Genomic DNA, 18325 nt, shown 5'->3' with positions numbered 1-18325 from the left:
TTAAATGTATTTGGCTAAGGTGTATGTAAACTTCCGAATACAGTTGAAGACGATTAGTTTACATACACCTTAGCCAAATACATTTTTCCTCCAAACATAACGATGATCATTATGGCAAAACAGTTCTATTTTTGTTTCATCAGACCAGAGGACATTTCTCCAAAAAAGTACAAAAAACAAACATAGTCTGGCTTTTTTATGGCGGTTTGGAGCGTGGCTTTTTCCTTGCTGAGCGGCCTTTCAGGTTATGTCGACATCGGACTTGTTTTACTGTGGATATAGATACTTTTGTACCTGTTTCCTCCAGGATCTTCACAAGGTCCTTTGCTGTTGTTCTGGGATTGATTTGTACTTTTCGCACCAATGTACGTTCATCTCTAGGAGACGGAAAGCGTCTCCTTCCTGAGCGGTATGACGGCTGCGTGGTCCCATGGTGTTCATACTTGCGTACTATTGTTTGTACAGATCAACGTGGTACCTTCAGGCATTTTGAAATTGCTCCAAGGATGAACCAGACTTGTGGAGGTCTACAATTTCTTTCAGGTCTTGGCTGATTTCTTCTGATTTTCCCATGATGTCAAACAAAGAGGCACCGAGTTTGAAGGTAGGCCTTGAAATCCATCCACAGGTTCACCTCCAATTGACTCAAATGATGTCAATTCGCCTATCAGAAGCTTCTAAAGCCATGACAAAATTTTCTGAAATTTCCAATCTGTTTGAAGGCACATTCAACTTGGTGTATGTAAACTTCTGACTCATTAGAATTGTGATACAGTGAATTTTAAGTTAAATAATCTGTCTGTAAACAATTGTTGGAAAAATTCCTTGTGTCATGCACAAAGTAGATGTCTTAACCGACTTGCCAAAACTAGTTTGTTAACAAGAAATTTGTGGAGTGGTTGAAAAACGAGTTTTAATGACTCCAACATAAGTGTATGTAAACTTCCGACTCATATATATATTTATAAATTTCTTCTTTGTCAGAATGCAGGAAGACTTCTTCCCCCACCAAATCCCTCCTCAAATAACTCAATAAGTAGGCTACACAGTCAGAATTTTCTTCACATTTATTATTAGCTATTAATACATGCATTCTTTGCCTACAGTTTGTTTCGTGTAATACAGAAATTCTCTATCTAGATACCCAAATTCTTTACAAGCAGTTTCTTACCAAAATTCTATACAATTTCATTTAAAACACAGAATGTTAGTTATATACAGCTTGAGAGACACTGAGTTAAATTGACTTCGGCTACTAATGACACCCTATTCCCCATATATACTAGTGCAATACTTTTAGTACAAAGTAGTATTTCATCAAAAGTAGTGCACTCCATGGAGAATATGGTATAATTTGAGGCTGAACCTTAGAAGTTGTATATTTACCATGTTGGCACTAATAGTTCCAAGACATTCTAGTTTAGAATGCAAATTATAACTTTGTTGTCATGAAACTACAATGTTTGCTGCTATTTGTTTTGTTATCACATTCCAGCTGTTCTTATGTACTGTATATTGAGGATAGAAGTTGTCCATAGTTAAAGATCTAGGATCAGCATAGCCTCCCCAAACCTTACCATTAGGGGTAAACCACAAAACTGACATTAGATCAGTGTTTATGATTCAACTTACTCATACTGTATTTATGTTCAGTTGGGATATATTTTAAAGGTGCAATGTCCCTTTTAATTAGCTTCTTATCCCGTGTCACATTGAAACAACACAAAATAAAGTATTTTCAATGCGTGTCTTTTCTCAATGTCTTTCTTTCTTCATTTTAAAACCTGTACTTATTAAAAGCCTTATGATCAGGGATCATCCCTTTGGTTACAAACTCATTTTGCCCTAGGGGCCACATTAAATAATTTCGGGGGGGCACATTTGTCTCGTGGGCCAGTAGTTTGATACCCCTGCCCTAAAACCACTGAGCAAATACAGAATTAACAGACAAATAAAGTCTGCAAAGTCTAGTGGTTTGAATGGTTGTTTAAACGTTGTTGAGACGACGTGAGTAACGTTAGATGAGTTAGCTAGGCAGCTGTACAATGCTACTTCATACAGCAAACAAAAAGCGGAGACTTGAGTATAGATATAATGAACCTTGTCTAATATTGAGACTGAGTATTACACACAATTCATTACCCACAATTCCACATGCCCTGAAAAAATGTGCTCTTGAAAATACGTCAACTCACTGCATCATACTGAACTAGTATGTCCGTTCACTCCCATACAGCGTAATTGTTGCTGATACAAACCTATATAGTGTTGTTATTATCTTAAAACATTCATTTTAAAACGTGTGTTAAAGTGTAAAGCCATATTTCAAAGCACTGCACACTGTTATTTTCTTTTATGAGCTGGGTTTTATTTTATGAGTTTGTTGTTGTTTACAAGTGGAGAAGAGGTGGGTGGTGTTGAGTTGTTAAGAGGGAACCTATGCAGTTTCACACACTATGGTATTCCAGGGTGCAACACACCCACCCCCCTCATGTGTTGCAGTGACAATTCACCAGAACATTGTCTGTCTGTCTTCTAGAATTAGCGTTATCAAGGGCAACTATCTGAACTTTCTGATGCTTAGTGTTAGTTGCTGTGGGTACATATTTGCATATTTATGTGCCATATAAAATAAATAACTGAATGAATAACTAAATAAAACATGAATGTGTCAACCACCTTTTATCTCACTTGTGCTCCCCTATGTATTTACAATTAATCCCTTCCCTCCATTTCAGACCATTTCATTTAGTTGACTTAAGCAAAGGGAAGTTGAGTTCTAGCTTTTTGTAGTGTTGTACTGTACAGTTATGGCCAAAAGTTTTGAGAATGACAAATATAAATTTTCACAAAGTCTGCTGCTTCAGTGTCTTTAGATATTTTTGTCAGATGTTACTATTGAATACTGAAGTATAATTACAAGCATTTCATAAGTGTCATTATTGACAATTACATGAAGTTGATGCAAAGAGTCAATATTTGCAGTGTTGACCCTCCTTTTTCAAGACCTCTGCAATCCATCCTGGCATGCTGTCAATTAACTTCCGGGCCACATCCTGAATGATGGCAGCCCATTCTTGCATAAACAATGCTTGGAGTTTGTCAGAATTTGTGTTTTTTTTTTTGTCCACCCGCCTCTTGAGGATTGACCACAAGTTCTCAAGGGGATTAAGGTCTGGGGATTTTCCTGGCCATGGACCCAAAATATTGATGTTTTGTTCCCTGAGCCACTTAGTTTTCACTTTTGCCTTATGGCAAGGTGCTCCATCATGCTGGAAAAGGTATTGTTCGTCACCAAACTGTTCCTGGATGGTTGGGAGAAGTTGCTCTCAGAGGATGTGTTGATACCATTCTTTATTCATGGCTGTGTTCTTAGGCAAAATTGTGAGTGAGCCCACTCCCTTGGCTGAGAAGCAACCTCACACATGAATGGTCTCAGGATGCTTTACTGTTGGCATGACACAGGACTGATGGTAGCGCTCATCTTATCTTCTCCGGACAAGCTTTTTTCCCGGATGCCCCAAACAATCGGAAAGGGGATTCATCAGAGAAAATGACTTTACCCCAGTCCTCAGCAGTCCAATCCCTGTACCCTTTGCAGAATATCAGTCTGTCCCTGATGTTTTTCTAGGAGAGAAGTGGCTGCTTTGCTGCCCTTCTTGACACCAGGCCATCCTCCAAAAGTCCAAAGGTGCAATCTTACTGGCAGCAACATCCTTGCCTGTGAAGCCCTTTTTGTGCAAAGCAATGATGACGGCACGTGTTTCCTTGCAGATAACCATGGTTGACAGAGGAAGAACAATGATTCCAAGCACCACCCTCCTTTTGAAGCTTCCAGTCTGTTATTCGAACTCAATCAGCATGACAGAGTGATCTCCAGCCTTGTCCTCATCAACACTCACACCTGTGTTAACAAGAGAGTCACTGACATGATGTCAGCTGGTCCTTTTGTGGCAGGGCTGAAATGCAGTGGAAATGTTTTTGGGGGTTTCAGTTCATTTGCATGGCAAAGAGGGACTTTGCAATTAATTGCAAATCCTCTGATCACGCTTCATAACATTCTGGAGTATATGCAAATTGCCATCATACAAACTGAGGCAGCAGACTTTGTGGAAATTAATATTTGTGTCATTCCCAAACTTTTGGCCACGACTGCACACTGGTATGTACTGTAGTCCTCTACTATAGCATTGCTTCATTGATTGTGTTATAGTGCTTGAGTAGAAGTCATGTAGTGTGTTTAGCAATACTACTCAAGCACACAACAATGTGCTAGAGTGGGGAAGTTAGGTAGGTTGGTGGTTGGTCTATCCCTTTAAAGTCTATATGTGTGTGGTGGGCAACACTTAACAATAATTTTGAATAAAGTTTTGAACACCCTTTCCTCACAAGCACCTCCACTTGTCCCCTTTAACCTATTGACCCCTGACCCATTTCAGTCGGACCACTCCCCGTTGTCCTCCCCGCCGGAGTCGGAATCTGATTCACTGTACTCAACGGCGATGCGACGTGATAGGATGGTGGCCACGTCGTTTCCAACTGGCTCTCTCTTTGCTTCCTGCTCTCTCTGTTCCTGGACCTTCCTCAACTGGATACCTGGAAAGATGGAAGGAGGGAAGGTTTGAAGGAGGGATGGAGGGAGTGAGGGGTTAGATAGATACATATGAAGCTCTGTCTGTCTGTCTGTCTGTCTGTCTGTGTCTGTGTGTGTCTGTCTGTGTCTGTCTGTGTCTGTGTCTGTGTGTCTGTGTGTGTGTGTGTGTGTGTGTGTGTGTGTGTGTAACAGCATTGCTCCCGTCCCTGTCCCTCACTGGGCTTGAACCAGAGATCCTCTGAACACATCGACAGCGTGTCACCCACAGAAGCAGCCTTACCTGTTGCAAAATTCCTGTAACTTTCTGAAAGTTGCCAGATTTTTTTCCCCTCACAATTCTGTGAATCTTTCAACCAGAATTTCTGGAAAACCTGGGAATTTTGCAACCCTACAGTCCACCAAAGCAATGCTTCTAAGGGGAATGACCTCATTCTAGATCTCATCACAAAAGGGAAGATACAAACACACAGCTAACTAGTGTTGTCACGATACCAGAATTTTGACTTCGATACTGATACCAGGTTAAGTATCACGATACTCAATACCATCATGATACTCGATACAGATAAACAGAAACTCAGCTACTGCTCTGTTCAATCGTTGGTAATCTTTTGAGTTCAATATCATTACATTATACATTTTTTTATGTCAATATTTCAGACAGGCATGTACACATTAATGCACCAATTATACAATTCTGCTATCTATCTTACTACATAACGGTAATTTATTTATTTGAATGGTAAATCTCTATTGATAAACTGGGTAAATCAAGGGGCTGCAGATGACAAAATCTGTTTCCCATTGATTTTGGACTTATTTTATTGATCAACAACGTTTTCATAGAGGAAGCATTTTCTTATTTCATAAGTGTGCGGTGTCTCTTTAAGACCCAGTGTTGAGGTTATTTAAGAGGCACATGCACTCAAGTAAGTTGGAGGGAGAGAAATGATGCGAGGGAGGCGATGTGAATGAATCAAGTTTTTGGTGACAATCGGCTTTGAAATCAGTATAATTTACATTATGGTTAGCACATTATGACAAACAGAGCGAGCAAGGAAAGTTAGCCTACAACGCTGGAAGCTACCGGTATCTTCTTGCATTGTAAAGTGTTCTTTCCTTTATAGACATTGTTTTGCGAACAGTAATAAACATTTTCAACATTTCTACATGCCGTGATGCATTATTCAAGTGTGATAACATTCTGTGCAGCATAAGTGGTGAGCCAACATGATGCGATCCAGACTCCCAGTGAGTACAGTGGTTCCTCAGGACAGGCTAGAGCTAGCAATGAGTAAGTGGAGCAGGCACCTTGCTCTGGCGCTATAAAGGACATCGGCTGCGCTGATAGACAGACTTGATCCTCTAAATAAGTATATAACGTGACACATTTGACATAAGTACCGAAAGTACCAGAAAATCTAATACTGAACCGGTTTTCATGTTCTAGTATCAACAAAGTACCGAAGTTTCAGTATATCGTGCAACACTACCGAAAACTAGCTAGCCATTTAAAATATGCTAAATGTACTCATTCACAGGTGGATACACATGTATCCATGCACACACGCACACACATACCCTCTATCGGTCTCACCTCTGCGTATGGCTGCTAGCAGTTCACTGCGAGCATTGCTGATCGGAAGCACACCTAAGCACACACACACACACACATATACACACACACACACACACACAAAAACAAACTTAAACAAAAAACAAAAAAAACACATTCATAAACACACCCCCACACACACCCCCCCACACCCCCCAAAACTCTCTCACCTCTACGTATGGCAGCCAACAGGTCGCTGCGAGCGTCGCTTATCGGAATCATCGGCATCTGGCCCTTCCTGGTGGCAGGAGCTTCTCCACCAATGGCGTGAGCCAGAGGCAGGATATGGGAGGGGGGTAGACCAGGTGGGGGAGGAGGGGGGGCAGCGGGAGGGGCACCGGAGGGGGTGTGAGAGGGGGAGGGGACATAGTTGGCAGGGGGGGCGGGGGGAGTAGGGGAGGGACTGTAAGGGCGGGACATGACCACCACGGCCCCGGGGGGGAGAATGGGGGAGGAGGAGGAGGTGGAGTCGAAGGCAGTCTGGGCGGACGGGATGAGGGGTGGGGGAGGGGGAGGGGCAGGGGGGGTGAAGTACTCGGGGATGGCTGATGGCTGGCCGCTAAGGTAGGAGGAAGAGAAAGACAGAAAGAGAGAGAGATAAAAATAACACAATCAATCAGACAGGAATTGACAACAATGGGCAAATCTGTTGGCTCGAACAAACCTCTTAAAACTAAAATCAAATGAAATGTTATGTCAAATGTCAATGTCAAATATATTATTCTAGAATTACAAAGGCTTCGAGAATTAGAATTCCTAGAATCGACATTCACAGTCAATTTAGTGTTTGGTGATTATATTTCTATGTGGTGTTCTTACCCATATGCCCTGTAGTCCTTGACAGACTGCTGCCGTGGCCCATTGAGTGCTCCCCCCTCAGAGGAGGCGGGGGGTGCGTGGGGGAGCTGAGTGCGCCCCAGAGAGGCGATATGTCTTCCCCCAGCGACTACACCAGAGGGGAGATTAGGTCGGGGGTACCCACCCCTGTCTAAGGACTGGGTCTGTGGTGTCTGGGTGAGGTGGGGGACACCGTCGATGGGGTGGGGGGCGGAGGGGGGCTGGGAGGGGTGGTTAGGGCTGGACGGGTAGGAGAGCTCGCCCATGTCTGATGCCACAGACCTAGGAGAGGAGAGGGAGGGTGAGGGGTAATTTATTTTACCCAGCAGAGGGCAGAAGAGAGCTAGGCTGTGCTTAAGCACACTGAAGACTGGCCAGTCACTGAACAATTCATGACACATGTACATTGCATTCGGAAATATTCATACCCATGACATTTTCCACATCTTGTTACGTTACAGCCTTATTCAAAAATGTATTAAATTGTCCCCCCCCTCCATCAAATCTACCATAATACCCCATAATGACAAAGTAAAAACAGGTTCGGACATTTTTTCTAATTTATTAAAAATAATTAAGTGAAATATCACATTTACATAAGTACTCAGACCCTTTACTAAGTAATTTGTTGGAGCACCTTTGGCAGCGACTACAGACTTCAGTCTTCTTGGGGATGACGATACAAGCATGGCACAACTGTATTTTGGGAGCGTCTCCCATTCTTCTCTGCAGATCCTCTCCAGCTCAATCAGGTTGGATGGGGAGTGTCGCTGCACAGCTATTTTCAGGTCTCTCCAGAGATGTTCATCCAGGTTCAATTCTGGGCCCTGGCTGGGCCTCTAAAGGACATTCACAGATTTGTCCCGAAGCCACTCCTGCGGTATATTGGCTGTGTGCTTAGGGTCGTTGTCCTGTTCGAAGATGAGCCTTCGCCCCCAGTCAGAGGTCCTGAGTGCTGTGGAGCAGGTTTTCATCAAGAATCTCTCTGTACTTTTCTCCGTTCATCTTTACCTCAATCCTGACTAGCCTCCCAGTCCCTGCTGCTGAAAAACATCCCCACATCATGATGCTGCCTCCACCTTGCTTCACTGTAGGGATGGTGCCAGGTTTCCTCCAGACGTGATGCTTGGCATTCAGGCCAAAGAGTTCAATGTTGGTTTCATCAGACCAGAAAATCTAGTTTCTCATGGTCTGATAATCGTTTAGGTGCCTTTTGGCAAACTCTAAGCGGGCTGTCGTGGCTTCCGTCTGGCCACTCTACCATAAAGGCCTGATTTGGTGATGTGCTGAAGAGATGGTTGTCCTTCTGGAAGGTTCTCCCATCTCTACAGAGGAATTCTGGAGCTCTGCCAGTTACCATCGGGTTCTTGGTCACCTCCCTGACCAAGGCCCTTCTCACCCAATTGCTCAGTTTGGCCGGGCAGCTAGCTCTAGCAAGAGTCTTGGTGGTTTCCACTTATGGAGGCTACTGCGTTCTTGAGGACCTTGAATGCTGCAGACATTTTTTATATCCTTCCCCAGATCTGTGCCTCGACACAATCCTGTCTCGGAGTTCTATGGACAATTCCTTCGACCTCATGGCTTGGTTTTTGCTCTGACATGCACTGTCAACTGTGGGACCTTATATAGGCAGGTTTGTGCCTTTCCAAATAATGTCCAATCAAATTAATTTACCACTCGTGGACTCCAAGTTGTAGAAACGTCTCAAGGATGATCAATGGAAACAGGATGCACCTGAACTCAGCCAAATACATTTAACCTCTTGAAGCTAGGGGGCACTATTTTTGGAAAAATACCGTTCCCAAAGTAAACGGCCTATTTCTCAGGACCAGAATATGCTAGAATATGCATATAATTGACAGATTAGGATAGAAAACACTTTAAAGTTTCCAAAACTGTCAAAATATTGTCTGTGAGTATAACAGAACTGATATTGCAGGCGAAATCCTGAGGAAAATCAAACCAGGAAGTGGCTTCTATTTTGAAAACTCCATGTTCCATAGCCTGCCTTTGCTCCATTTAAAGGGATATCAACCAGATTCCGTTTCCTATCGCTTCCTCAAGGTGTCAGTTTTTAGACATAGTTTCAGGCTTTTACTTTGAAAAATGAGCGAGAAAGACAACATCGCGTCATTGTATGGCCGGGTGCCAGCAGCGTTTTGCTTGGCGCAACAGAGTTTGGGCAGCCATTGGCTTTCCCTTTCCTACTGAGAAAGACAGTTGCGGTTGATATATTATCAATTATATATTTTAAAACAACCTGAGGATTGATTATAAAAAAACATTTGACATGTTTCTGTGGACATTACGGATACTATTTGGAATTTGTCTGAGTTGTCGTGACCGCTCTTTCCTGTGGATTTCTGAACGCGCCAAACAAATGGAGGTATTTTGGATATAAAAATAATCTTTATGGAACAAAAGGAACATTTATTGTGTTACTGGGAGTCTTGTGAGTGAAAACATCCGAAGATCATCAAAGGTAAACGATTAATTTGATTGCTTTTCTGAGTTTCGTGACCAAGCTACTTGATGCTAGGTGTACATAATGTTCTCGCGCGATCGATAAATTTACACAAACGCTTGGATTGCTTTCACTGTAAAGCATATTTTCAAAATCTGACACGACAGGTGGATTAAGAAAAGGCTAAGCTGTGTTTTGCTTTATTGCACTTGTGATTTCATGAATATAAATATTTTTAGTAATACTATTTGAATGTGGCGCTATGCAATTCAGCGGTTGTTGATGACAATTATCCCGCTAAAGGGATGGGTAGCGTCAAGAAGTTAAACTCAGTATATCACAATTCCTTGACATTTAATCCTAGTAAAAATTCCCTGTTTTAGGTCAGTTAGAATCACCATTTAATTTTAAGAATGTGAAATGTTAGAATAATAGTAGAGAATGATTTATTAAACCTTTTATTTATTTCATCATATTCCCAGTGGGTCAGAAGTTTGGTAGCATTGCCTTTAAAATGTTTAGCTTGGGTCAAACGTTTTGGGTAGCCTTCCACAAGCTTCCCACAATAAATTGGGTGAATTTTGGCCCATTCCTCCTGACAGAGCTGGTGTAACCGAGTCAGGTTTGTCGGCCTCCTTGCTGGCACACACTTTTTCAGTTCTGCCCACAAATGTTCTATGGGATTGAGGTCAGGGCTTTGTGATGGCCACTCCAATACCTTGACTTTGTTGTCCTGAAGCCATTTTGCCATGACTTTGGAAGTATGCTTGGGGCCATTGTCCATTTGGAAGACCCATTTGCGACCAAGCTTTAACTTCCTGACTGATGTCTTGAGATGTTGCTTCAATATATCCACACAATTTACCATCCTCATGTTGCCATATATTTTGTGAAGTGCACCTGTCCCTCCTGCAGCAAAGCACCCCCACAACATGATGCTGCCATGTGCTTCAGGGTCGGGATGGTGTTCTTCAGCTTGCAAGCATCCCCCTTTTTCCTCCAAACATAATGATGGTCATTATGGCCAAACAGTTCTATTTTTGTTTCATCAGATCAGAGGACATTTCTCAAAAAGGTACGATCTTTGTCCCCATGTGCAGTTGCAAACCGTAGTCTGGCTTTTTTATGGCAGTTTTGGAGCGTGGCTTCTTCCTTGCTGAGCGGCCTTTCAGGTTACGTCGATATAGGACTCGTTTTTACTGTGGACAGAAATATTTTTGTACCCGTTTCCTCCAGCATCTTCACAAGTTAATTTGCTGTTGTTCTGGGATTGATTTGCACTTCTCTCACCAAAGTAAGTTAATCTCTATGAGACAGAACGTGTCTCCTTCCTGTACTATTGTTTGTACAAATGAACATGGCACCTTCAGGCATTTGAAAATTGCTCCAAGGATGAACCAGAGTCTAAAAATTTTTTGGGGGAGGTATTGGCGGATTTCTTTTGATTTCCCCATGATGATTTCCCCAATATATATATCAATTAAATGTTTTGTTATATATAAATGTGCAAACATTTCCAAAAACCTGGGCTTGATTTGTCATAATGGGGTATTGTCTGTAGATGGACAAGAAAAAAACACTATGCTATCCATTTTACAATAAGGCTGTAACGTAACAAAATGAGAAAAAACACCAATTATTTGATTCTGGGCTCACCTGTTATCGGGTGATAGCGACCCCTCGGAGGACATTCCGTGATAGGGTGAGGGGGTTAGTCTGGTATCGGGTCGGAACTCCTTGTCATAAGCCATCATATTCCACTCCTGTCTGCGATTACGGGCTTTACGAACCTTCTTCACCTCCCTTCCCGGGTCCTCTACCTGTTTGTGCTGCTCCTGATAGAGTGACGGAGGGGAGTGGAGGAAGGAGAGACAAACAAACAAATACAAAGGGCTGCATTTATTATGGATAGTCTTCTCTTCACACAGGGACAAACAGAGAGAGCAAGATCCATTCCACCATTTTCACTCACCGTCGACCAGCAGAATTCACCAAGTCCCACTATAAGCCAAACTTTTAAGCAATGTTAAGCAATATAAAACATAATCAACACAACATAAAACAGTCCCAAACATAGATGAATGGGTATAAGGGACCAGCTTGGTGGAGGGACAGAGACGGGAGGGGGGACACACAGACGGAGGGGTCTGGGAGCTGGGAGGAGACCGGAACGTAGAGGTGGCGTCTTACGGAGCAGGGCGGAGACATGGACAGGGGACATAGGGAACAGGGATGTAGAAGACATTGAACACACAAGGGACAAGGGACAGTGAGACATAGCAGTGGACAGGGGGAAACCAGGGGGACACCCAGAGGACCCAGGAGGAAACAAGGACGGGGGACAAGGGAACATAGTTATGGATGTGGCGGTCTTACGGAGCTGGGTAGTGGGCTGCGAGGTGGAGCCTGTCTGCTGTGGGGTCTACCCTGGTCAGAGTGGGTCGGACAGCTGGTCTGGATGGGGAGACGTGGAGATAGAGAGCTCTAACACATTAGATATACTATGGTTATACAAAATGGGAGAGACAGAGTAGGGGAAAAGAGAGGGGGAGAGGAGGAGAGTCTACTGGTGAAAGTCTGGAGGTTTACAGGGGCGATAGTGGCACGGGGGAGTTGAAGCAGAGTGAGGGAGAAGATGGGACAGAAGACAGGAGGGGGACAGAAAGGCGGGATATACAGTGCATTTGGAAATTGTTCAGACCACTTGACTTTTTCCACATTTTGTTATGTTACAGTCTTATTCTAAAATGTATTAAATTTATTTTTCCTCTCATCAATCGACATACAATAAATACCTCATAAAGACATCACAAAAATAGGTTCAGACATTTTAGCACATTTATTAAAAATACAAAACTGAAATATCACATTTACATAAGTATTCAGACCCTTCACTCAGTACTTTGGCAGCGATTTAGCCTAGAGTCTCTTGGGTATGACGCTACAAGCTTCTCCCACTCTTCTCTGCAGATCCTCTGTCAGGTTGGATGGGGAGCGTCTTTGCACAGTTATTTTCAGGTCTCCCCAGAGATGTTTGATCGGGTTCAAGTCAGGGCTCTGGCTGGGCCACTTCCAGAGCACTCTGGGGCAGATTTTCATCAAGGATCTTGCATTACTCTGCTCCATTCATCTTTCCCTCAATCTTGACTAGTCTCCCAGTCCCTACCGCTGAAAAACATCCCCACAGCATGATGCTGCCACTACCATGCTTCACTGTAGGGATGGTGCCAGGTTTCCTCCAGATGTGCCGCTTGGCATTCAGGCCAACAAGTTCAATCTTGGTTTCATCAGACCAAAGAAACTTGTTTCTCATGTTGCCTTTTGGTAAAACTCCAAGCGTGCTGTCATGTGCCTTTTACTGAGGATTGTGGAGTGCTACAGAGATGGTTGTCCTTCTGGAAGGTTCTCCCATCTCCACAGAGGAACTCTGGAGCTATGTCAGATTGACAGTCAGCTCTTATGAATAGTCTTGGTGGTTCCAAACTTCTTCCATTTAAGAATGATGGAGGCCAATGTGTTCTTGGGGACCTTAAATGCTGGATAATTTTTGGGGTACCCTTCCCCTGTCTCAGAGCTCTACGAACAATTCCTTTGACCTCACGACTTGGTTTTAGCTCTGACATGTACTGTCAACTGTGGAACCTTATATAGACAGGCGCTTGCCTTTCAAAATCATGTCCAATCAATTTAATTTACCACAGGTGGACTCAAATCACGTTGTAGAAACTTCTCAAGGATGATCAGTGGAAAAAGGATGCACCTGAGCTCAATTTCAAGTCTCATAGCATAGTGGTCGTCCAAGACGAAGCTGAGGGTAAATGTGATGGACTGGCCAAGCATGTCTCCAGATCTAAACCCTATTGAGCATCTGTGGGGCATCCTCAAATGGAAGGTGGAGGAGTGCAAGGTCTCTAACATCCACCAGCTCCGTGATGTCGTCATGGAGGAGTGGAAGAGGACTCCAGTGGCAACCTGTGAAGCTCTGGTGAACTCCATGCCCAAGAGGGTTAAGGCAGTGCTGGAAAATGATGGTGGCCACACAAAATTTTGACACTTTGGGCCCAATTGGACATTTTCACTTAGGGGTGTACTCACTTTTGTTGCCAGCGGTTTAGACATTAATGGCTGTGTGTTGAGTTATTTTGAGGGGACAGCAAATTTACACTGTTATACAAGCTGTACACTCACTACTTTACATTATAGCAAAGTGTCATTTCTTCAGTGTTGTCACATGAAAAGATATACTCAAATATTTACAAAAATGTGAGGGGTGTACTCACTTTTGTGATATACTGTACATATACATTTATTATGGGGCGGCAGGGTAGCCTAGTGGTTAGAGCGTTGGACTAGTAACCGGAAGGTTGCGAGTTCAAACCCCCGAGCTGACAAGGTACAAATCTGTCGTTCTGCCCCTGAACAGGCAGTTAACCCACTGTTCCCAGGCCGTCATTGAAAATAAGAATTTGTTCTTAACTGACTTGCCTGGTTAAATAAAGGTAAAAATTAAAAATTAAAAAAAAAAATTAGAGGTCGACCGATTAATCGGAATGGCCAATTAATTAGTGCCGATTTCAAGTTTTCATAACAATCGGTAATCGGCATTTTTGGACACCTTGTGTCACTTCTGTTGCGTTCATTGCACGCAGAGTCAGGGTATATGCAACAGTTTGGGCCGCCTGGCTCGTTGCGAACTAATTTGGCAGAATTTTACATAATTATGATGTAACATTGAAGGTTGTGCAATGTAATGTAACAGCAATATTTAGACTTATGGATGCCACCCGTTAGATAAAATACGGAGCGATTACGTATTTCACTGAAAGAATAAACATTTTGTTTTCAAAATTATAGTTTACGGATTTGACCATATTAATGACCTCTAAAGCTCGTATTTCTGTGTGTTATTATATTATAATTAAGTCTATGAGCAGTCTGACTGAGCGGTGGAAGGCAGCAGCAGGCTCGTAAGCATTCATTCTAACAGCACTTTCCTGCGTTTGCCAACAGCTCTTCGCAATGACTTCAAGCCTATCAACTCCTGAGATTAGGCTGGTCCCTATTAGAACATCCAATAGTCAAAGGTATATGAAATACAAATGGTATAGAGAGAAATAGTCCTATAATAACTACTACCTAAAACTTCTTACCTGGGAATATTGAAGACTACAACACTTTGTTTTTGCATTATTTAAACACGTCTCATTATTTATTTGAGACTAAATTGATTCAATTGATGTATTATATTAAGTTAAAATAAACGTGTTCATTGAGTGTTGTTGTAATTGTCATTATTACAAATATATATAAATATAAATATAAATATATATATATATATATATATATATATATATATATATATATATATATATATATATATATATATATATATATATATATATAAATATATATATATAAATATCGTCCGATTAATCGGTATCGTTTTTTTGGTCCTCCAATAATCGGCATCGGCATTGAAAAAAATATCATAAATCGGTCGAACTCATCTATATATCATGACAGTTTACAATCTAAGGTCACACCAAGTAATTTAGTCTCCTAAACGTGTTCAACAGCAACACCATTCATCACCAGATTCAGCTGAGGACAAGATCTTAGGGAAATGATTTGTACCAAATACAATGTTCTTAGTTTTAGAGATGTTTGACCAGCTTATTAATGGCCACCTTTTTCAAAACTGATTGATGAGGATTTTTTGTTGTTGTTGTAATGCATTTTACAATAAGGCTGTAACGTAACAAAATGTGGAAAAGGTCAAGCGGTCTGAATACTTTCCGAATGCACTTTAGGTGTCCGAGAGAGGGGTTATAACTGAAGTTGTCTTTAGACAGCAAGAGGGGTTGTGTTTCTCAGGGAATGGGAAGTAGAATGGGCGTGAGGGTGTGGTTGAGCTCAACACACACAGTCCGGATTATAACGCAGCAAAGCAAATTGAATGTGAAATAAAGACAGAATGATAAACAGAAGCATGTGGAGATGCAAAGAACATAGCAGTGAAGTAGTAATGGATGACATTCTCTCTTTCCCCATCCAAGCATACAGTATCGTAAAGTTCAGCACACCCTCACACACACTGGAGTGACTCTAGTGACAGAAGTTGACTTGACATGTTTGAACACAATCACTGTCAGCAAGAAGACAACTACCAGAGGCACAGAGCGAAAGAGAGAGAAAGAGGCAGTGACAGAGAGAATGAAGAGACCGAGCACACACGCACCTGCATACTTGCGCACACACACATATACACACACCCACCTTCTGTCGTCTCTTCTCCTTCCTCTTGTCCTCCGTGGCCTGCAGCATCTTTTCTTTCCACAGCATGAAGAAGTAGGAGGGGTCTGTGTAGAACTTCAACGCATCCTTCTTATCATCCCTGGAGAGAGGGATGGAGAGAGAGAGAGAAAGGAGGAAGAGAGAGATCGAAATGGGTCAGGTGCATTGCACCTTTTGCATTAGTCATTCACAGTGTTGGGTCAGTGACGTGCCTTTCTCAGCATCAGACTGGGGTTCACAGCAATGGTGAGGATGATCTTACCTGTATGCTTTCAGCGAGGTGGTGGTTTAACTGACCTACAGGCTGACTATTGGGGCTGAGTATACTGAGGTACTGACCTATAGAGGCTGAGTATGTTGATAGGTGGAGGTTTGTCACAGCGATGGTACATCACCACAGGGTTGGGGACAGAGGTCTAACTAACCAATAGGAGATAAGTTGCCTAAAGTCAAAATGAGGGGCGGTGTACAAAACAAATGAATCAGCCATTGGATAATCTCTAACCAATCAGAGTATCAAAGCCAATGATGTTAGGCCAGGCCGGCTCTGGCCCAACCCATCGGTTTCTGGGACCAATTCAAACGGTCGGAATGTGTTTGCATTCTACAAGACGTCAGGGAGGAAAGCAAATCCAGACTCATTGTGGAGAAGAAATGCTGGTGGGTGTGGTGTTTGGCCAGATCGGTGTGGATGGGTAGTCAGGCTAGAAGATGAGTATACTAAAAAGGTACCAACCTATAGGTACTGAGTATGTTGAGCGGTGGAGGTTTGTCACAGCGATGGTACATCTCTACCACAGGGTTGGGGACTGAGGTCCGTGAGACCACCTGTTGGTCTTGGATGGTGCTGCTCTTAAACGCTTTACGCATGTTGATGTCCTGCAGAGAGACTGGAGAAGACAGACAGACACACACAAAACCAGCATGTTTATGGTGGATATGAATGAATTACATTTTATTTTCGTGTCAATTGGCATCCCATCCCTTATGGGATTAATTGACACAAACAAACAGAATAATTCACTATGGTAATTAAATGATAATTCTCCTCTCCGGTGTTCTCTGCATTGTGCACCGCATAAAGAGTGAAAAAAAGGAAGGGTTAAAAATCACTACATAATAGTAAATTACATCCCTAGAGCAGTAAAATAACATACATACAGTACCAGTCAAAAGTTTGGACACGCCTACTCATTCAAGGGTTTTTCTTTATTTTTACTATTTTCTACATTGTAGAATAATAGTGAAGACATCAAAACTATAAAATAACACATATGGAATCATGTAGTAAGCAAAAAAAAGTGATAAACAGATTATTCAAAGTAGCCAGCCCTTGCCTTGATGGCAGCTTTGCACACCTCTTGGCATTCTCTCAACCAGCTTCACCTGGAATGCTACTCCAACAGTCTTGAATGAGTTCCCACATATGCTAAGCACTTGTTGGATGCTTTTCCTTCACACTGAGGTCCAACTCAACGAAAACCATCTCAATTGGGTTGAGGTCGGGTGATTGTTGAGACCAGGTCATCTGATGCAGCACTCCATCACTCTCCTTATTGGTCAAATAGCCCTTAGACAGCCTGGAGGTGTGTTGGGTCATTGTTGAAAAGCAAATGATAGTCCCACTAAGCACAAACCAGATGGGATGGCATATCTCTGCAGAATGATGTGGCAGCCATGCTGATTAAGTAAGTCTTGAATTATTTAAAAAATCACTGACAGTGTCACCAGCAAAGCACACCCACACCATCACCTCCTTCATACTTCACGGTGTGAACCATCCGTTCACCTACTCGGAGTCTCAAAGACACGGCGGTTGGAACAAAAAACTCAAATTTGGACTAATCAGACCACAGGACAAATTTATACTGGTCTAATGTCCATTGCGTGTGTTTCTTGGCCCAAGCAAGTCTCTTCTTCTTATTGGTGTCCTTTAGTAGTGGTTTCTTTTCAGCAATTCGACCATGAAGGCCTGATTCACACAGTCTCCTCTGAACAGTTGATGTTGAGATGTATGTTACTTGAACTCTGTGAAGCATTTATTTGGGCTGCAATTACTGAGGCTGGTAAACTCTCAGGGATGCAAACAGGTGAGGGCCCAAAAGGGTGACACTTGTTTTCTAATCCTTGCTAGGGAGAAATGCAGGTTTTAACTAATTAAACAAAAAATATGATCTACCTGATCAGTCTCGGTGTGTAAAATAAAAAGTGCTAAAAATGTAAAAAATGCTAAAAAATGTAAAGAAAGCAATTCAATGTTATTTGTTGCCTAGACTTTACTGCAAATGACTCAGGTCTTGAGAAAAAAAACAATACACTAATATTGCAGTTAGACATGACAGCCTTTGTAATAGAATGCTTGTGACCACACACATACATATTGCACTTGTTTCCCCCCCCCCCCCCCATCTTAACCAGTTAACCAGTAAAAGTCTCATTTTCACTCAATTCTCTCATTCTGAAAATTAACCATATACTGTAGAGGGAAAACATTAGTTAACAGATAGGGGTTAGTTCATTA

The 18325-nt window shown here is 42.3% G+C and overlaps 1 protein-coding gene across 4 annotated transcripts in view; it reads right to left on the bottom strand.

Annotated features, from left to right (window-relative positions):
- Window positions 1–1049: 1049 nt before the first annotated feature.
- LOC110500826 (actin-binding protein WASF3) overlaps window positions 1050–18325 on the bottom strand; it is a 57269-nt gene continuing 39993 nt past the window's right edge. The window contains exons 4-11 of one of the 4 annotated variants that reach the window (XM_036957724.2): window positions 16541–16694; window positions 15787–15904; window positions 11887–11964; window positions 11167–11345; window positions 7029–7328; window positions 6380–6768; window positions 6192–6245; window positions 1050–4596 (exon numbers count right to left, since the gene is read on the bottom strand). In XM_036957724.2, the coding sequence (XP_036813619.1) occupies window positions 4436–4596; window positions 6192–6245; window positions 6380–6768; window positions 7029–7328; window positions 11167–11345; window positions 11887–11964; window positions 15787–15904; window positions 16541–16694 (1433 nt within the window). In that variant the 3' untranslated portion in view covers window positions 1050–4435. The remainder of the gene's footprint in view (window positions 4597–6191; window positions 6246–6379; window positions 6769–7028; window positions 7329–11166; window positions 11346–11886; window positions 11965–15786; window positions 15905–16540; window positions 16695–18325) is intronic. The other 3 variants (XM_036957726.2, XM_036957728.2, XM_090214372.1) reach the window with 3 other exon arrangements.

This window comes from Oncorhynchus mykiss, chromosome 21, assembly GCF_057628025.1.
Source record: "Oncorhynchus mykiss isolate SJ-2025 chromosome 21, ASM5762802v1, whole genome shotgun sequence".
NCBI classification, from domain to species: Eukaryota; Metazoa; Chordata; class Actinopteri; order Salmoniformes; family Salmonidae; genus Oncorhynchus; species Oncorhynchus mykiss.
The sequence above is the reverse complement of the archived record's forward strand: the minus strand, read 5'-3'. Positions and strand labels throughout refer to the sequence as shown.